The sequence below is a fragment of the Arachis hypogaea genome, chromosome 9 (genome assembly GCF_003086295.3).
Source record: "Arachis hypogaea cultivar Tifrunner chromosome 9, arahy.Tifrunner.gnm2.J5K5, whole genome shotgun sequence".
NCBI classification, from domain to species: domain Eukaryota; kingdom Viridiplantae; phylum Streptophyta; class Magnoliopsida; order Fabales; family Fabaceae; genus Arachis; species Arachis hypogaea.
In genome coordinates, this window is record NC_092044.1 from 5,261,370 (window position 1) to 5,283,517 (window position 22,148).

The following is a 22,148-nucleotide window of genomic DNA, read 5'->3' on the forward strand; positions in this document are numbered from 1 at the left end:
ACTTCCAGATCACGCGCACGCGTGTGCGTCGCTCCTCGCAACCATCTCCTTTGATTCTTGTGTTGCAGAAATTCCGTCAAATTCTGCTGAATGCTGCCTAAAATAAATAAAATTACCCAAAACTCAAAATAGCATCCATAGTGGCTAAAATATAATTAATTCTTTATTAAATTCAACAATTTAAGTGCAAATTCACTAGGAAAAAATAGACAAGATGCTCACGCATCACAACACCAAACTTAAACTGTTGCTTGTCCTCAAGCAACCAAAACTAATCTAAGCTTACGATGTGAATTTGCATGAGAATGAGAATTTGATTAAGCTCATGTCTCTTTTTATAGTGGGATTTATAACTGTAATCCTGAATAGGTTTGGCATCTCACAATCCTTTGAATAAGAAGAATGTTAATGTCATTCGGAATTAGAATCCGGATAATATTATGAATTCTCTGATCTTTTATATTTCAGTTTAATCCTTGAACACAGCAAAATTCACTTTAATTTATTTTTCTTTGTTGCTTTGCACCTTGAGCCTAGCCGTGACTTTATGTTTTGTCTCAAGCTTTACTTGACACAGAAATACCATAAGCACTTAACTGGGGAACTCTCTTTGAGTTCTAATTTTTCTTTTAGTTACTCCCAAACAGTGGTGCTCAAAGCCTTTGGCATACTCTGTTAAATGCAATTGATCTCGACTCTAAGTGTTCTGTCTCAAAGATTACTTGACACAATCACACCACAAGCATATGACTAGGGAAATAACTCTTTGAGCTTTTAATCATGTCTTGACCTCCCTAATCATTGATGCTCAGAGCCTTGGACCTTGTTATTTATTTCTTTAATTATTTTTTTAAGGATTAAATTTATTTTTAATTCAGAGAAGTCATAATAATTTTCTAAATTTCTGTTCCTTATACATCAACATCTCTTGATTTAAATTCAAATATGCACTGTTCATATCATGCATTCAAAAAATCACAGAAAATACCAACATATTTAAGTAAATAAGGCTATTCTTAGAATTAGACTCAATTTCTCATGCAATACATCACTTCTTTTCTTTTTTTTTAGATTCAAGTTCAGTGAGTGGTACATGAAACATATTTTCAGCATTAAAGCAATTAAAAGAAAACTAATCCTAGGATTCTAACTAATAAAAGATCATGCAACAAACAAAGTAAAATAGCAGATAACTGGAACATAACATAGAAAAAGAGGGGAGAAATAAAAAATATGAAAGGAACTCAACCACCTTAGTTATCCTAGCGGTCGCTTTATTCTTCAGGTTGTGCTCCTCCGTGAAGATGATTCGCCTCCCTTTTGTGCCAGAAAAAACCAATAAGCGCAGCGTCAACACCAAACTTAAAGGTTTGCTTGTCCTCAAGCAAAGAAGAACTGAAAATAGAAGAGACGAAGATTATGAGGAGAGAAAAATAAAAGGATAAAAGAATAAGAGAGAATTAGGATTGGGAGAGAGAGAAAAAGAAAAACTGGGCGGCGCAAGCGACTCGTGCGCGTAAGGCACGTGTATGCGTGGGTCGCGCATTCTTCATAATGATGCGTTAGCGTCATGCTCGCGTCCACGTGACCATATTTGTGCTTTTAACACACTTCTTGCCCCAAGCCAGCACAACTCTCTATCCAAACACTCTTTTGCGTCGATTTTGCAGGTCACGCGTCCGCGTCAGTGGCGCGCCCGCGTGGATGCCGAAAATCACCAACGACGCGAACGCGTGGGGTACGCGATTGCATGGGCTTGTTTGTGCGAAATGCTCCATTCTTGCGCGACTCCCGCGCAACTCTTTGTTCATTTTTATTTTTCACGCACACCCCTTTGACGTGTACGCGTCAGCGACGCTTTCGCGTCGTGTGCACGTTTATTTATTTATTTATTTATTATTTTTTTTATAGCTAGAGGTGTTCGGTTCCTATGATAAAAATAGCTGCATGATTTGAAAATTAGTAAGAACTCAATAAAAATAAAATAAATGAGAAAATAACTAAGGATACGAAAAAGAACGATCATACCACGATGGGTTGTCTCCCACCAAGCACTTTTAGTTAAAGTCCTTAAGTTGGACATGCGGTGAGCTCCTTGTCATGGTGGCTTGTTCTTGTACTGATTCAGGAATCTCCACCAATGTTTGTAATTCCAATGGTTATCGGGATCCCAAACTATGCATCTAACGCCTTTGAGCAAGTTGAAGCAAGTGACAAGACCCAATGGGTGTTGGTTGTGGGAATGAATTCCAGGGTCCCAAATCTTGATTTTACACCCGTCTTCTTGTGTATCACCATTGTTCTCGTCGGGTAGCAAGCGGTCTGAATTCTCACAGAGGCATCCAAACAACCTTCTAGATCCATTCAATTGAGCTCTACACCAATCATTGCACTTCAATTTGGAGCATGCAACCATATTGAACCTTGCTTGACAACTCTTGCCACTAACCATCTTTCTCTTACTCTTAATGCCACAAAGAGCTTTAAGTTGACCATCCGTCTCTAGTAGCCCATATTCAAGTGGGAAAGTAAAGGTTAAGGATAGGAATTTTACCCACTTGAATGTTGTATTGGATGGTGATGGCTTTGGGAGAGGTCTTGCAAGCTACACTTCCTTGTGTTCTTCTTTGAATTCTTCCACTTCTTTGTAAGCTTCCTCAATTTCAACCTCTTCCTCTTGGTAGCTTTCTTCTAATTCAATCTCTTCTTCATTACTTACCAAGGGCATGGGAGGTTGTGCATCTTCCTCCTTTGTGGGTGCATCTTCCTCTTTTATTTTTGCATCTTCCTTTTCTTCCATGTGTGAGGATGAAAAGTTCTTTAGTTCACTGGAGTATAAACTCCTTTAATTGATTTCCTCACTTTCTTCCATAGGATCTTGCATTATATCTCTTGAGAAGAAATTTACTTGCTCCTCTTCCTGTGACTTGATAATTGACTGCACATGTTTCTCTATATTTTTGACACTTGTCTTTATATCATGTAGGCATTCTTTCATGAGGAGCTCAAGATCTGATGGTATTTGAGATGAATAGGAAGATGGTGTCTCTTGATATAGGTAGAAGGATGATAGTTCTTGATATAGGTAGAAGGATGATGGTCCTTTGATTGATTTCGCCAAATTCACTTCTATATTGATCCATGGATTAATTGGTCATATGATTTGTAGAAATGTCGCAAGCAACACTGAGAATATATTTGTATCGAGATGCTCTGAATTGAACATTTTAGTCAACTTTTAACCTAAAAACCTAAATCACTAAAAAATTACATCCTAATTAAATAAATAATTCTGTTTTAAAATTAATTATTTTAAATAAAACTAAAATTATTAAATAATTATGTTTTTCTAATAAATTATTTAAAATATAACTAAAATTACTAAAAAGGTCTGTTTTTCAAAAAAAATAAAAACAAAACTAAAATTCTAAAACGAACTGTTTTTCAAATAAATTATATAAAATAAACTAAAATTAATAAAATTTCTGTTTTAAAAAAAATAATTAAACTAAACTAAAATTAAAAAATATATACTAACATCTAACTAATACTATACACTAACAACAATTTATCAACGCTAACAAAGAAAATATATTTTTTAACTATTCTTAATCAACTAACAATTAATTTATTTATCTACTTAACAAAAAATTAATGTAAAAAAATTATATATTATTTGTTTCTAAAATTTTTAGTTCAAAAAAATAGAATTAATCCTAATTAATTACTAATAAAATGTTTAAAATACTAACTTTTTTCTGTCTTTGACTGGTTGCCATTTTTTTATTGTGGTGTAAATAAAATGTCAACTTTCAATTTTGTTCTTCCAACAAAATAGAATAATAGGGATAGAGACTCTCAATTGAAGAAGAAAGAATGAAGGAAGAAGAGGATTGATTTTTTGATTAACGTGTAGAAAGAAAGAGACTTGTCACGTATCGATCATGCACAACAAAACGTCCGTCACGTTTTGGCCAAAACGTCAGTGACGTTTTCCGCATAACAACATCGACGTCTTCATGGCGGTATCTGACGACTCCCATAGCGCCGTTAATCTCTCCTGATAAGTCATTTTAGTGGGTAATACCACCTTTCGCCAAAGTTAATGAGAACTTTTTTTTTTTTTTTTTGGACTAAATGAGAACTTTATTTATCTTCGAATTATAAATGCCACGATGAATGGGTTCCTTCCCGAAGTCTTTGTACGGTCAACTCAGTTCTGTCACTTTATTAAGTAGCTCTCTCCACTCTCCACTCTCCAACACAGAGAAAGAACAAAAGGAATATGAGTACGTTATTTTCAATTTCTCTTCCGTTATTATTTTGATCTTTGTATCTGATTCATGCATTATTCCAGCCATTTAATTACGATCGTTGATCAAATATCACGCAAACTTCTTTTTGACCGGTTTTCTTCCCAAGGCTGAATTAACATACTAGTTTTGTTTTATTAGCATCATCAATTCATCATTATTATTATTATTCACTTTAATTTCCTGCCAACTAACTCTGATTATCTGCTTGTGTATTAAATTTTGAGAATTTGAGATTTGTTTAAGATAACTGGAGAAAAATCTCAGCTTTAGAGAAAATCCATAGAATTGTTGAGTATAGTGCTGCCGAATTTATTTAAGATAATCTCGTGAGACCCATCTGGATAAAAGGGCTTCCTTCAAGTTCAACAACAGAAGCGTAAAAGTTAAAACTTGTAGTAGTGTTTATTTGTTTGTTTGTTTGTTGCTCAATTTATTTATTATTTATTGATATGGCGTTGTTCCAATGAATGAAGTGGGGACCTTTTTAAGATGGGTCATGGGGGATGAGCTGAATGCCAATGGGGGGCATTTGCCATTTTTATTTTAGTAAATACTGCAATTTCTTCATTCTACTCTATAGATTATAGAACAATCTAAACGGTTAACAAAAATCTTCAGGCCATTGGTTTAGTATTATGTGATCTCATTATATTACATTGCATGCTTCTTTGAATATCCGTCCCAAATAGGGATTTTGCCAAATTCACTTCTATATTGATCCATGGATTAATTGGTCATATGATTTGTAGAAATGTCGTAAGCAAACACTGAGAATATATTTGTATCGAGATGCTATGAATTGAACATTTTAGCAGTCTTTATCCCAGTTTTCTTTTCATGTTTTTTATTTTATTTTATTTTTTCAGGTGGATGGGGGGAATGGTCACTGGGGGATGAACTCTACTCTGCGGGATCACCAGAACCCCGTTTTGCTGCTGGAGCATTGGCTTATCCATGTTATCCAACTCAGCTTATTGATGGAGATGGCAAATTCCATGTCGCTGATGCTGAAAACTTTGTTAAGGAGATGGAATTAGATAAATGTGGTCAATCGTATGCTGTAGTTTCTATCATGGGTCCCCAAAGTAGCGGTATGCTTTCTTGCCTCCCTCCACTATCCCATTTTGTTTTCATAACTGTTTATTTATTTAAAATATAAGTTAGTATAAACAAGTTTTAGTGTATTCTTTTGCATGTTATTTAATCTCATAACATGAGCCGAACCATATATACTGAAGGTATTTTTGGTACTCATGCCCAATCAAACTTACTGTTCTCTTCACTTTGGGCAGGGAAGAGCACACTCTTAAATTATTTGTTTGATACTGATTTCAAAGAAATGAATGCTGATGATGGAAGGCAAGTAGTTCTTGTAATCCCCATTCCCCAGCCGTATACAAAGTTATTTGACAAGACTTACATCTGGTGTAAATATAGACATGACATGATGGTATTTGCTTGTTTCTAGGTCTCAAACAACCAAAGGAATCTGGATTGCTAGGTGTGCAGGCATTGAGCCTTGCACACTTGTGTTGGATTTGGAGGGAACTGATGGAATGGAGCATGGAGAAGAGGTTCTTCTCTCTCTCTCTCTCTCAATGATGATTTTTACTTGTTTATGTTTTATCTTACCTTATTTTTAATTCTGTTCTGGTGATTCAGAATATGTTGCCAATATCCAGAGCAGCATAACCATCTTACATTTAATATATTGGAAGTTCTGATGTATGTGTGGACATCAGGACATGAGTCCCCTATGACATTTTGGAGTTCCTACTTCCTATAACATTTATTTCCTTTTTTTCTTTCCGTGCATGTAATGTTCTTTTATCTACTTTTTGAGTAAAATGTTAGATTAATGGTTTTTCTATCTCGCTCTTTGAGTTTTGTGTTTTCATAGCAGAACAGAGTCCCATAATATTTCTAATACTGCATTTGCACTCTGATAGGGAGCAGTTAATATTTAGAAATTTTGATTATTGTAATGTGCGAGTTTGACATTGGTAAAAAAATATAACAAAGTTAAGGGTTAATAGTTCTGCTTTTCCTTGTACTGAAATTATCTTTATTGCAGGATGATACTTCATTCGAAAGTCAGAGTGCTCTTTTTGCTCTAGCAGTCTCAGATATAGTTCTTATAAACATGTGAGTTCCCTTTTTGTTTAATTTAGATAAATTGACAGTATAAAAAACTTTTAGGCACTTAACCCATCATATTCTTCTTTTCTATGCAATGATTGTGAAGGTGGTGCCATGACATTGGCCGCCACAATGCAGCGAATAGGCCACTTTTGAAAACTATCTTTCAGGTATAATTTGGAAGCTGATCAGCCACAAATAACTGACTTGAATCCTGAAAAGTAGTCATTTATTAAATTGTATGCTCATTTTTTCAGGTCAAGATGAAATTGTTTACTCCACGCAAAATAACATTGCTTTTTGTCATTCGCGATAAAACAAGGGTGCGTAAGAAAAATATTTTGAGCTAATTCAATTCTAAAGCAACTGTGCAATTTTTTCATAATGTTAACATGATGACCTTTCTTCTTATAGACACCATTTGAACGCTTAAAAGAGCTTTTGCTAACAGATATTGAGAAGGTAATCCAGTGATTTTACCTTCATATAATGTCACTGAATTGTTATATAATTTACATTGTCCTTTGTCAATTTACCCTTTTCTCTACAGATATGGGAAAGTTTTACTAAATCTAAACCAGACTCCCACAACGAGGCTGCACTAAGCGAATTTTTCAGTGTAAGCTCATCATTGCTAAACTTACTGAGCGTTTCTTGTTTTTAGCATAATCTATTGGCAGTTCATATTTCATAATAACTATTTGTTCTTGGAAACAAACTCCAGGTTGAGGTCGTTGCTCTTTCTAGTTATGAACATAAAGAAGAGCAATTTAAGTCGGAGGTATGAACTGTAGGCTAGCTCCTTGGGTTATTACTTGCTGATGGTTTTAAGTTGGCCATTATTAAGATATGTGGTTGAGTACACCTCATTTTTGCATAACTATTCCTACTGTTAATATAATTATTAAAAAAAATTACACATTATGATAAGTATAATTATATCTTAAAAATATATAAATTCTATTAGTAGTCAAAATTACCCACAACTAAGTAAATATATAGTCAATGTTTTTTTTTATCTTATTTTTTTAAGTGTATTATTGGGAAAACTAGTTAATGTTATCTTGATAATGGAAATGGAATATTATATTGAAACTGCAATACTTTTTAAACTTGATAGATATATTAAATGAAGGGAGTAAGCGTGTAAGTTTTAAGATGTGTAGGAAAATTGGATCATACAATTTGGTTATGTACTTTTGACTATCTCATATTTGATAATTTACATGACATTTCTGTTTCTTTGGATTATTTTCAATGTAGGTTGCGGGATTGAGGCAACAAATCTGCCATTCAATAGTTCAGGATGAGCTTGCTCGGGACTTATATGGAGTAGTTCATGCATCAGACTTTGCTTACAGTTCTCAGGAAATCTGGGAAAAGATTAAGGCAGACAAGGACCTCCACCTTCCTTCTCATAAGGTAAACCTCTCATGGATTTAGAGTAAATCTACATTATGGTTCCTAACATATTTTAACATATTACTCACAAAAATTTCAAATGCATATACTTTAATCCTCCAAAAGAAAGAGGTTGCTCCATAGCACATCGATCTTCATTATATATATTATTGAAAACAGTACTGAATTAATCTTCAGTCAGACGTAACATGAAATTTAAAAAATGAAGGTTAACAAAATTATATTAGCTCTCGAGATAAAAAATGTTAGCAAATTTTCTTTCAAGGACTTTTCTGTTAAATTTTATTATTTCAACAACCAAAGTGTATACTATCTCTTGTATTAATCTGTTGTCGCTTGATCAAATTGTAGGTTATGGTTGCTACTGTTCGATGTGAAAAAATTGCCAGGGAGAAATATGAGAATTTAGCTGCAAAGGAGGTATTAGGAGTACTTGAAAGAAAGGAGATTCTTATTTGACTGAATTAATTAATTGATTTTATTCAATATACAAACATATACATACATAAAGATGTAAGTGCTACCATTGTTTAAGGATCATAATTATGAAGTTAATCTATTGCCAATATCCTTGATATATGAACCTAATTAATTCTAATATGTTAGGGACTTGGGTATTATGGAGTGCCCGAAATCCCACGTAGTATGAGATACTTGAGGTTGTATTAAAGGAGAGTGGTTCTTCCTTTTTAATAGCTAGTTTTTAAGGTGTAGTTATCTGTTGTCCTAGGTATTTAACAATGTTACACTGTCAGATTTAGTTGCAAGACTCCCCCGCCTCAGAAAGAGATACCCTTATGAGTAGGAAAGTTGAAGTGGTGCCAAATGTAGAATCATTGCATCAAGTGGTTTGGACATGTTTAGAGAAAACCTTATAGTTATTCTGAGAGAGACTTAAGAAGGGAGAGTAGATCAGACGAAGAGTAGTTCTATAATTGGAGGTAAAGGGAGACTTAAAAAAAAAAATAGCCAAATTAGTCAAAGAGATTTAAATATTAATGGTTTAAAGTTTAAACATGAAGCTATAGCATCATTTGATTTATGCTTATGTAGCTGATACAACCTAATCAGACAGGTCTTAGTTATCGTTGTTGTTGCTAATGTATTGATAAAGTGTCAGAACTAAGTGGCATTCCAAATATGCTAAAGGTATCATGTGACATCCCACATGTGCGGAAGGTGACACATTGTCATGAATGTGTAATGTTTGCATGGCTAAAATGAGACTAAAGTTATCATTATCAAGCTTACTAAGTCAATCACCAAATTGAAACTTTAGTCGTAATCTCTAAGAAAGCAGAGAACATATCAACAAAAGATTAAGCAATAAACATCCGAAAATGAAATAAAATAATTTTGGTTATAAACTCCCAATATTATTTCTGCATTTGTAAATACTAATGCTAGGGAAGTTTCTTTCGAATCAGGAATGGCATCACTCGGAAGAGGATATGAATCACAGAACCACTCCTGAATTTGTGAATAGGCTCAGTTTACAAATTGATACTTGTTTGTCAGAGTGAGTAACTGAGTATAAGTCATTTTTCATGACAGCATAACATTAGTGGCTCAATCATTGGATGTCGCATAAAGAACCTATACTATACTGTAAGCTTTTGGCTAATTCTAGTAGTTTTTTGACATATATGTCATTCTTTGATCCTAGTCTTCATGAGAGTAGAGCATTAAATTTCTTGTTCTTTATCTTTGCCCCCCTACATGAAAGAATATGTTTTGGTATCAAGTTTTGCTTAAGTAGGTGCTAGCAGTGGCAATGGTTTTGATTGTTCTGTGTGTTGGAAAAAGATGGGTTCATATTTTTCTCCCAATTTCATTCTGCAGTCCTGCAATGTGGCAGTTTCATGTGCAACAAATATGTAATCCTAAGCTTTTTAGGTTTCTTATGCAATCTCTATAGAAACAACTTTGAATTGTGTTCTGATTTTATTGCTGTGGTTTTTTGTGTGCTATCTTAGTGTATGCAAATGCAGTATCTTTAAAACAGTTGTCTCAAGTTTTGAGTGCCTATATCGCATGTTGAAATATTGTGGTAAAAGTTAGTTGCGATTCAGGTTGAAGGGATATTGACATATTGTTTTCATCTAGGTATGATGCTGAAACCACTTACTATAATGAAGGTCCAAGATCTACATACCGAAATCAACTTAAAGAAAAATTGTTGCAGGTACATTATTTTAATTTTCTTGCAATTATACTAGTTCAACCTTTTCTTTTTCGTCATTGTCAATTAACTGATGATTGTTGAACGAGAAATAGAAATGAGTGATATATTAATGATTATTGAATAAGTCACAATTTAAATTTTTGGATTGTTGGCCACTTCATTTTGTTTATAATTAAGTCCCGACTCATGAAGTTCATAATGTCCCTTTGATTGGTCAGCTTTTTGAACCAGCATTGGTATCTGCATTGGAGCATATAGGATCTACAATTTTGAACGAGTTCAAGCACACATTTCAAACATCATTGAATCAAGGGGAGGATTTTTATGCAGCTGCTAGTAGTTGCATTGAGTCTTGTTTGTCTAACTTCGACAAAGCCTGTCCAGGTACATTATATATATAAACAAAAGGGAGTCTTGGAACAACAGTTGAGTTGTCTCCGTGCGACCTCAAGGTCACAGGTTCAAGCCGTGAAAATGGCCACTGATGTAATTATCAGGTTAGGCTGTGTACATTACACCCTTTAGGTGTGGCCCTTCCCCGGACCCTGTGTTAACGCGGGATGCTTGTGCACCGAACTGCCCTTTTTTTATCCTATGCAAATATCTAACTGGTACATTTAAAAATCAATATATCTAGACATTAATGTATCCAGATAGATATATTGATTTTTCAATGTATCAAATTTGCTAAAGCCAATAAACCATATTTATTTTCAAATGGAGTGAGTATTTGTTAGACAACAATAAATTGAAGTAAAGGGTTGCTAGCTTTTCTGCTGTTCAATTATTTAAGTAGGTGTTGGAGTAAAGGGTTGTTAGCTTTTAGTATTGTTTAAGATGTTAAATTTTATAAATCTTTCCGAATTTAGCTTTTGAAATTTCATGCAATTATGATCTCAAGTGAGTTGCAGACTTAAATACATTAACCTTGCACAGATGTTGTCATTGAAATGTCAAATAAGCACAAAGTTGGAGTAAGGAAGAAATTGCAGTGTGATATTGTCTCAGTACTTACTTCATCGTGTAAGGTATTGATGAATCATGTCTTGTGTTCCCTGCCTCCCTGAGAGACTATCTTCAAGCTCAGTAATTAGTTATATATGTTCATGGAAGAAAAATCACACTCAGTTTCAAATTCTTATTATGGTTTGGAAGTTGAAACTTCACATAAGTAATAAGAGTCATCTAAGTGTAAGGGATAGGTTGATAAAATTATCATTGACACTTACTTTCAAATAATAATGACATGTCAAAAGTAAAAAAACCGAGTTTTTTTTATGCCAGTTGGTTTGTTTCTATGGTTGAAAGACTACCTTTTTATAATGGAATTGTTATTTGTATAACCGTTTTTGAAATATGAGAAGAGATTTTTTTTTTTTTTGTTAGATAGTGATTAGTAGTTTAGATGATGCGTTAATGGAGAATAATTGATAGGTGCTTTACATTTATTACTCTCCATTCTCTATATATATTGATCTTTTCTACTGTAACAAAATAACAATCTATACAAGTAATATATTAATTATTATCTCTCTCTGTTGTCTAGTTACTCCAATATTTCTGCTGAGTAATCATGAATCTTAAGTTTTAACAACGGTTTAAAGTTTCTACTAGACAAACTTTAGTACGTAAGTAGGAAAATTAATTTGTAACTTCAAAATAAAAGGTTGATAACTTCTACAACAGTTTGTAACTTCTGAAAAACTTGAAAAAAGGCCATGCTGAGAGAGAAAATGAGTGGGACCCACATCATAATTTTAAAGCATGGGGTAACTTTGGCTTGTTTAAACTTTATATATCATTGCTATTCTTAGAAGGTTTTCTGATGGTAGTGCCACTGCAGGAAAAACTAAAAGAAGCTTTGTCTGGATCCATTGAAAAAGAACTCTCTGATGGAGATATTATAGATCCTTGGCGATCAATAAGGGAAGTTCTCAGGAATGAGATGGAATCAACTGTTTCCCAATTAATTACACCACTTACTCGACTTGGTATGGATGGATCCACAAGGAAGAAAATGATTGAGAGTTTAGAGGATTATGCAAGGGGTGTTGTAGAAGAAAAGGTTAGGAATGAAGCTAAGAATGTCCTGATGCGAATGAAGATGTGTTTTGAAAGAAGTTTTAAGATGCGTAGGCAGATTAACCGTCTTTGCATAGGCAAAGATGACATTCCAACCGCTGCGAAGTCTGCTCGCCGTTGTGTATGATGTGGTCAATTTTTCATGAATAATATTTCTTTGGCTGTTGAATCCATGTTGTATTCTTGTATGTTCTTAACCAAAGTCTTAATCCTATGCAGTCTTTGGTATTGCTATCTACTCTGGCTGCAATTCGTTTGGATGATGATGATACCGATGACATTAAGGAAAAATTAGAAGCTGAATTATTGAATTCATCAAGCACTGCTACCAAAGAAAGCAGCAGCGCAAAGTTTGATCCACTGTGGCTAGCTGATGACAGTTGGGAACAGGTTCGTTTTATTGTTGCTTGATTCTATTCGATGGGATATCAAATTTTGCACTTATTCTAGTGGATGAATGATCTTATCATCTGAAGGCCCTAGAATGATTTTATCTAGTGCTGACATATGCCCTGATCAAAGCATATTTTAGTTCCCAAGTATTGTTTCAAGTTTTTTGCATAGTTTTAATACTATGGCATGGCAAGATTTTGCATCTTTGGTATGGATTATCCATTGTGGCCAAGTTTTCTATGTAGATTCCATCCTGTCGAAAATTGATTGGACCTCGTTCATGCAAAAAGGTGTGGGATCAATTCATGCAAGAAACGGAGATCATGATCTCGAAAGCAGTTGAACAGGTTTGTACTGTGTTTCATATCTTTCTAAAGATATACTAAGGGAAAATCTATCTAGAGAATATTAATTTTGGGTCATCTCCGAAAATATGATGCTTCACAGTGTCATGTAATTGTTAATATCTTTTAGTGCCTATTCATTTAACAATGATCTATGGTGCCCTATTTCGTCACTGGAGAAACATCACCATGACAATCTTTCAACCACCATTGCCACCACCATTCAAATTGCATCAGTGATGATGATGATCTTTATCACGTTACCAACTCGTGAACTCCCCTACTATTGAGAGAATTCATGAACCACTTTGGGGAGGAGTTAGAGATTTAGAGCATTACTATGCAAATGATTTTTTTGTATTTTAAGCATTGACACCATATATATCCACTTTAACACTATAAAGAGGTGAAGCAGTGAGCTAAATGTACAACAAGATCTCTGTTGTCAGCACCTTTTGGGTTTTTAGTGTCCATGAAGGAGTTCAGATTCTAATTTACCCTTCTAAGACTGGACTAATGTATTCACTTGAGTCGAACAACCTCAAGGTAACCTTTACCCCCCTTTGGCTGTTAAAATTACAGATTTAGACAAATTGCTACAACTTCATTGGGATGATAGTATGAGTGGAAATGGACCTCATACTATGTAAGATCAAGAATCCTAACTTCCTTCAAGAGATTTTCAATTGTCGTGGAAAGTAAAAGTCAGTTACATACAATTGTTATAGCTGCCTCCATCAGTCCAAATCTTTATTTTGCACATGACTCCATGGTTTTCACTAGAGCAGCAAGTGTTCCATTCTGTTAGAACTTAGAAGTCGCCATACTATTTATATCACCATGATAGCTTCTATAAGTGATTTTTAATCCTTACCCCTTAACCTCTTAGGTTGAGTTAGGCCTCTCAAATCTAAGTATCATAATCTATCGGTTTAATTACTCTGTTGGTCTTTATAGTTTCGCGAAATTTTTAATTAGGTTCTTATACTTTTTTTATTTTAATTGAGTCGTTGCACCAATTTTTTTTTTTAATTGAATCCCTACACTTTTTTTTCCTTTTATTTGAGTCTCTGAACCAAATTTTTTTTTTAGTTGGGTCCCTATACAATTAAACCAATTACTACCAAGAGGGACCTAATTGAAAAAAAAAATTTGGTGCAGGGACCCAATTAAAAGGAAAAAAAGTATAGGGATCCAATTGAAAATTTCGTGAAACTATAGGAACCAACTGAGTGATTAAACCTAACATATCGTGTGTTTATTAGTTTAGCCAAGTTCAAATATCAGTCCTGCAAATCTCGCTTTCCAATGTTCAGTCTTCAGTATGTGGGGTGTGTCCCACATTAACGGACATTAACTACTTGGGGTTGGGGATATGACCATAGTGCTTTTTATAAAAATTTGTCAACTCTCGTCTCTCTCGAGCAATGATAAGGACAAGCTTCATTTGGGGTTTCATCCGACTATCTGAGCAAATTGATCCCTCTTGAGAGTTCCCTTTGTTGAATCAATTCTTCATTGATCTTTATCTCTATTTTCTACAATCAGATCTTCAGTTGTTTCCTCTTCGTCATGGCATGATCAATCAAAGCACCAATGTAATGGTAGCTACTGAGGTTTAGTTTAGTGATGTAAAAAGTGTATGTTGATGTATTTACTTTTTGCTGCAAAAAGCTTTAGCTGATATAATAATTCAAGCTTAAATTTATGATGATTACTCCAATGAAGACATCTTCATACAAAAATAATATTGTGAACCATTAGATTATGTGATGTTTGACTGAACCATCTAACGATTCACAATATCATCTTCCCATGATGTGATGTCATGGCTTGCATCACAATAATCATCAACCACTCCACCATGCAGTGATTTCTGAATATTTTTAAAAATCTAGTGCTCCTTATGTGTGGCTAGCAATGCATCCCATTGCCTATAAATGGGGAGAATTTTGAAGCCTCCAATGCACCAATTAAAACACAAAACAAGAGAGTAGCAACAAAGCATTCCTTCAAGGCTTTGTGTGTTTTTATTTTTGTTTTGTAAGTGAATTCTCTTGAAAAATAGTGAGTGTAATATTATAGTGTGTGAGATAAAATTCTATGGGTTGTGAGTGATACACATTAGAGTTTGATTATACAATCTAGTACTCATTTGGTACTACAAATTGTAGTATAAGAGTGTCTTGGTGGATATTTTTCGGAGTTTTGGCGCGTGGATTTTTGCCCATTCATCAAGAGGATTTTTTCATGTTAAAATATTGGTGTATACTCTCTCTCTTGCATGACCTATTTTGTTGGCATATTAATCCTGTGACTCTCCATGTCAATTTTTGGTTCGCTTCTGCTCCGACTCTGTCTTATCCCTAACACATGAAGATGTGAAAACATGTGTTCATAGAAATAGCAACCTAAATTTATATGTTGGTCCTTGACAAGGATATATTACTGATTCTTATTTTATTGACATTTTTTTCAGGGTGGCTCCACATGGTCATTATTTTTTAAACCTTTCCATGGTGACTCAAAATGGTCCACATTTTATAGTGTTGCCTCGGTATGTTTGTCCTTTGCCGGAGGTGCTGCGATGAATAAATTGGGTAGTGAGGCATTACTCTCACTGTTGGCGGCAGTGCTTGCGAAAAGGGCTAAGTGAAAGCCCTAAGCCTTTTAAGCTAGAGAAAGTTGGATGCCCAAACAAAACCATGTTTGTATTGAGCACTCCTTAAGCTTTGATACCATAATATTAGAGTTCAAAAGATTCTAGTGTGTGTGACAGATTATGAAACTGATTGTGTTATGTTTAAACTAACTCATGAAGAACACTGCAAGTGCAGAATATATAGTGTGGGTGCAGGGGCAGTTAGGTAACTCTACCCTAGAGGTGGTTAGAGTTTGTTCAGATGATCTTGTCTTGCCTTGAAGGATGAGCAGTTAGACAACTCATCAGGGGCTTGGTTTAGTTAATTGCATTTAAATATTGTCCTATTGTCATGAGGGTTTCTGTATACTGGAGACACAGAAAAAATGCAATATCTTCTTTTTTATTTCCCATAACATTTTAGATTAAAGCTTAATGCAATAAAACAACACGACTTATGATTTTTGATATTTGACATATAAAAGAGTTACGGTATTAACAACTGAATTCATTCACGACCTTAAATTATGCACTTAGCTTAACTAATAGGGTCAGATTCAGACTTAATCATGAAATCATAATTTAGCTTTCAAGAAATTCTTGTATCTTTGCTCTCTCGTGTTATATGAATACAAACCACACTACTAAAATTCACGAAAGAGAAAGTAATACCAATAAAGGTTAAGTTTGTGGTTATAAACTTGTGTAGAATAAATTACCATAAGAATCACCAATGTCTTCAAGTTAAACACTCTGCTTCAGAAGGCGCTGACAGCTCATTTATCATCATTCCAGTAGGAAGAAACATTCCATCCAAAACTTCAAACAACACAGTTTCACATTGGATCCTATTCCATGTCATTGAACTTATTATATGTGTTCATGTTATATATTGTTCTCTTCAGTACTAGTCTTTTTGGAGAACATTCTTGTTGCAGTTGGACCAATATTCTGACACCAGCTTATAGAATGAAGAATCTCTCTCCATAAGCTTTGAAGGCTCATCATACTCAATCAATTTCCCTACAGTGACCAGATCACACATAAGGAAGAAGAAAACAAAAAAAGAAAGTGGATATGACTAAAGAAGTGCTATATCTAAGGAAACTTTACAAATAACTATAAGAACTTACCATAAGACAGGACCATGACCATGTCACTGTCTATTACAGTTGGAACTCTGTGAGCCACCGTTATAACTGTGCATTCTGAGAATTCTTCTCTGATAACTCGTTGTAAAATGGCGTCGGTGGCGGAATCAATGGAGGCAGTAGCTTCATCTTAAGAAGAACTCTTCCTAGATAAAACAGTTGGCGCTGCCCTAAACTCCGTTTTCACCTTCATCACTCACTGTTAAAATTGGTAGTATTTAGTTTGACTATTTCAGTCAAATGAGTATATAGATGCAATGCAAATATTTGTCAAATCTTGAATGATACAAATCAACAATAACATTTGGCAAATATTTTCATTTGAAAAATATTACTAGTGAATGGCAATGTAATATAATATTTGGTGGTTGTTACCTCCATTTCATATTGTAAGTTAAAAAGTTCACCGATCTAACTCACCAGAAGAGTCCAAGAGATTTGGTAGACAACTAATTGTTTCCTTAAGTTGGCATTTCTCTAGAGCCTGTACAAAAATGAATGCCCATTAATTTTTCTTTGAAGGGCGAAAAAAAAAAATCTTGCATCTAATTTTGCAATCAGAGAAGTTTTGGAGCAACAGTTGAGTCGCCTCCATATAACCTCAAGGTTAGGGGTTCAAACCGTGCAGTCCTTATACCCTTTGTTACGTTATTCAAGTCTTTTTATGTGGATCTTCTTTGTTACGATAAACAAATTAACTTTTTTGCGACGAGTATAGTTGAATGTAACTGATTAGTTGGTTTCTTTAATGACGTGTTTCTTAAATGTGCCTTGTTGGTGGTATGAATAACATTGTTGTTTTTGTTGTGTCTTGTGCTTAGTTTTTTCTCAAGCCGTTAAACCCTAAAACTTATTTATGAGAAAGAAAAACAAATAGATTTCATTTGAGAAGTTGTTCAATGATACATGACCTACTTCAAACATTTTTCCTATTGTTATTTTATATTGAGTCAAGATATTAACCTTATTGAATTCTAACAATGACATTATTGGATAAATCGAACAAGAAACTTCCTAGCTACGCTGAATTGCATTTTGCATAAAGGGTTACATACATACTATTCTTTTTCTTTTGTGTTTTTTTGTAAGAACTTAATTTTGATGTACTGAAGTGTAAAATCATTTTACATGTGTGCATCTAATTACATAATGTCATATTAATAAAAATAATTATTTTTTATATTGACTATATAAATAGTCATCTAAAAAAATTATTATAATTACACGATTATATAAAATATTTTAGATTGTCAATCCATCAAAATTAAACTCTTCTTTTAAACCCTTTAAACATAACAACAATAACTCAACTTTATTTCTACAACTAGCTTCGTTTGCCCACTGCGTGCTAATGGAGAGGATTACACGTAACATTTATATATATCTATCATGGAATTATACTCTTCTTAAAAATTTATATTAATAAGAAAATGTACATGAATTATTATACATGTTTCTGTTGAAACCGTTCTCTGAGGAATAGCTCGACAACACCTGATGTAGCCTTCAATTCTAGAGTTTCAGTGTTGCTCTATTAGCTCTTCAGAGTCTTGACCCAGGTATTTGATCTGTAAAAAAGATTCTGACGTTCAAGTCAGTTCTTAAATACTCAGAAAACTATTATATTTTGTATTACCTTTGGTCTTTAATGCCCTCTATAGCTGTGATGATCCTATTTATCGTTGCATGGTGAGAACCGAATTATGCAGGATCTTTTCGAATTATTCGTGATCCGTTTGATGGTAATTCAAACTGCCCTTTGCAGTGGCCGAAATATGCGCGGATACTATAGAGGTGTTTATAACGGTTTTTCTTAAGAAATGTTTTTTATATTTGAAAGTTAGTTCCAAGATATAATGTCACAGATCAGTATTTGAATATGGACCAATATCTATAAATATAATATCATAAAATTTTAAATCACACATCACATTAATATCATAAGATTTAATAACCCATTAATTCAATAGGCTAACCGATTTAATTAGAAACTCACCTACAGTCGACTGCAGGTGAAGTTTACTTCTGGATCGTTGACACGTGTTACTGTATAGTTTTAAAAAAATCGATTTATTTTATATAAATGGTTTATTTAAAAAAATCGGTTTGAATAGATCAAATAACTACTTTTAAAATAATTTAAATTCTTTCTACGTGTTATTCCTAAATTCCTAATAGATGAATTTGATATGTTCTTTTTCTTCATTCATATTGACCAATTTTTCTTTAAATTTATCTAAAACTTTTTTTATTTAATTTTTGTCAAATATATGTATACAAATTGTTTGAAAAAGTAAAAATTTAGTATTCTGAAAAAGAAACAAAATTCACGGTTTTTTTATAGGAATGTCATAAATGATATCATCTGTCCTTTTTTTTTGTGTCTCTGTTTCTATTTTCTTGATGAGTTTTGTTTTGTTTTCCATAACTTACATTTTCAATTGTTTTTAAATTAAGCTGTAAATAGATTTTAAATTAAGCTATAAAAATATGTTCAATTGCAAATTTATCGTGAAATTAAATTTTATGGTAATCAATCAATTAACTTTTATTTTACTAATAAACTATTTTCATGCAAATTATTGTTGATTTTTTAATATTATTCTATAAATAAATTATTTTTTTAAGATAATAAGACTATAATTTACTTGTCTAGAAATTATGATTTCACTGTCATGCACGTTTTTGTGTTTTTACTTATCAACTAGAATTTATTTTTTAATGAAATTAGAATTTATTTTCAATAAAACAAAAGTATTTAATCAAAATATTAATTTGGTCTCCTTAAATAATTAAACATAATATTATTAATTTTGTCTACAACAAAAATTTTTAATAAATTTTTTCAAAATAAAATTAATTCAAAAATAGAGAAAAAAAAACAACTAATGAAAATATTTATTTTGACATTGTCATCAAGAATAGGATAGCCATAGAAAAAATTCAACCAAGTAAAAAGGACCTAACTCATACAATTAAACTACCATCATATCATCACAATAAACTATACGGTTCTGCTAGGTTACCAACAGCATTTCTGCCAACATCTGCCAACTCTTATGTATAACTATGTTTAATGGATGTGTCTTCGTGGATGTGTCTAATAAAAATGTATTTTTCATGGCTGTGTTTAATAGAAGTGTCTTTATAAATATATTTTCTGAATGTGTCTCTTTATATATGTGTTTAAAATATAATAATTAATTATTGTTAGTAATAAGTTGGCAGATAATATGTTGGTACCCTATACTTTTCCTAAACTATAACATCACTAACTAAAGAGACATATAACAAATATGAAAGAGATCATGCCAAAATTTCAACAATGCTCATGCTATCAACTAATCTACGTTATACCATAATTACATTTTTATCTTCCATCACATGAAATTGCCATGAATTATCTTGGCATTTATGATCTGAACATCAAAATGGTGTGATGACATAAATATGTACGTATTTATTAAATAATTTTCATCATTTACAGATGAATGAATAAAAACATAAATTAAGAAATACATTTGAAATAATAAATTTGATTAAGAAATATAAATAAAGGAACATACCTAATTGAAAGTTTTATATTAGTTCTGAAAAAGGGATTGAAAGAGAACGAATTTTACGTGCGAAACGAAGAAGAAGGAAATAAAAGTAATTGTTTGGTCCAATTTAAAACCGATTTTTTTAAATAAACCATTTGTCAACTATCCAGAAACATCTTTATCTGCAGTCGACTGCAGATGAGTTTCTGCCTTATGGATTGGATTTTGCAAAGTAGAATCCAATTGCAGCATGTACTCTACTGTTGGTGTTCAGAATGACGAGCACCTTCTTTTTTTATGTAACACTTGCGCTTATGCTAAAAATAGCACCACTATCATTATTTTTTGTTGTAAATAGTCTAGAAGATAACAAGGACATGTTAAAAAAGTTGGAAAAAAAGTTGCATAAAAAAGACATGAACTTAAATAATACGAGAATGGAAAGAGATTGAACGAGAATGGAAAGAATAAATAAGTTGAAAAAGAAGAAAATGTGACCATTAATTTGTGGGCAATTTTCTTAAATAAATAGAATGGAGATCAATTTTATCTGATTACACATCTTTTAAAATAAAGACGTAAATGTATTTTTTTATGAATCTATAAAAACCGCTACTAGTAATAGCGGATTAGGAAATTAGGAAATAATGTAAATCGCTACTGGCAGTCGCTGTTTACATGCATTGTGCGGTTTTTGTAGAATGTTGTTTGGGCATAAACCGCTACAGGCAGTAGCAGTGTATGTGTATTGAATGTTGAACGTAAATCGTTGGAGATAGTAGCGGTTTACGTTGAGTGTGTTACTAATGCCCAGCTCCAAGAGTGTTTAGTATATTAAGAGCTTCTAATTTAAAATGGGCGCTTTATTGTGATAACGCTCAAGTTTCTCTCATGAATCAAATATTCACGCTTCTATTTGGAATAACGCCCCTCATTTTAGACGTTAACAACGTTCATTTTGGGAAGAAGGTATGCTTAATGCCTTATGCATGCATTATTAGTGAATTAATGATTAAAATATGCATGCATGTGCTATTGATTAATAATAAAATACAAAAAGCATGTATGCACTAACGTTAATTCATGAAGCTTATATGCATATTAGTTGTGTGAATCAAAAAATAAAGCATGCATGTTGAAGGTGTTGTTAACGACACTTAACGAAGCATGCAAGCAATACATGTTATTCAAGATATAAGCAAAGCATGTAAAGAAAGTTTGACGTTGGTAACGCCCAACTCAAAGGGCGCCATCCAAGAATAACGCCTATGATTTTACCTTCTTCCCAAAATGAACGTTGTTAACGTCTAAAATGAGGGGCGTTATTCCAAATAGAAACGTGAATATTTGATTCATGAGAGAAACTTGAGTGTTATCACAATGAAGCGCTCATTTCAAATTGAAAGCTCTTAATATATTAGACACTCTTGGAGCTAGGCACTTGGACATTGGTAACACACTCAACGTAAATCTGTCTCCAGCGGTTTACGTTCAACATCCAATACACATAAACCGTTACTGTCTATAGCAGTTTATGCCCAAACAACATTCTACAGAAATCGTTGCTGTCCACACAGCGGTTTCTGTTCACCTCTCAATGTACGTAAATCGCGGCTGCCAGTAGCGATTTACGTTCTCCCCTAATTCGCTACTGTCAATAGCGATTTTTATAAATTCATGAAAAAATGTATTTGTGTCTTTATTTTAAAAAATGTGTAATCAAGTAAAATTGATATCCATTTTATTTATTTTAAAAAATTACCCTTAATTTGTTGAATCCGTTTGCATTTTTGGTTTTCTAAAGACAAAGAAAAAACGAGACCAGCAGTTTCAGTTAAAGTAACCAACAACAACCATCGCTTACTTTAATTAGTTTCTCAAAATTACATATATTGTTTAAAAATATTATAAAAATTATTTGGTATTTACATAA

At 33.1% G+C, this 22,148-nt stretch overlaps 1 protein-coding gene across 7 annotated transcripts; it reads left to right on the forward strand.

The window, feature by feature from the left end:
- Nucleotides 1-4,077: 4,077 nt before the first annotated feature.
- Nucleotides 4,078-15,938, forward strand: LOC112710088 (protein ROOT HAIR DEFECTIVE 3 homolog 1). 7 transcript variants are annotated; one of them, XM_025762186.3, is made up of 20 exons: nt 4,078-4,289; nt 5,183-5,407; nt 5,609-5,675; nt 5,785-5,890; nt 6,391-6,461; nt 6,562-6,625; nt 6,713-6,778; nt 6,870-6,917; nt 7,006-7,074; nt 7,180-7,236; nt 7,719-7,877; nt 8,229-8,297; nt 9,305-9,396; nt 9,984-10,062; nt 10,281-10,446; nt 10,999-11,090; nt 11,906-12,265; nt 12,364-12,534; nt 12,783-12,884; nt 15,361-15,938. In XM_025762186.3, the coding sequence occupies exons 1-20, from the start codon at nt 4,286-4,288 to the stop codon at nt 15,535-15,537; spliced, it is 2,244 nt and encodes a 747-aa protein (XP_025617971.1). In that variant the 5' UTR covers nt 4,078-4,285; the 3' UTR covers nt 15,538-15,938. The 7 variants fall into 7 exon arrangements, 5 of the variants coding, with proteins under 5 accessions (XP_025617971.1, XP_029144694.1, XP_072058437.1 ...); XR_011865272.1 differs by having other exon boundaries at nt 4,096-4,289; nt 11,906-12,275; XM_029288861.2 differs by having other exon boundaries at nt 4,288-4,692.
- Nucleotides 15,939-22,148: the final 6,210 nt, after the last annotated feature.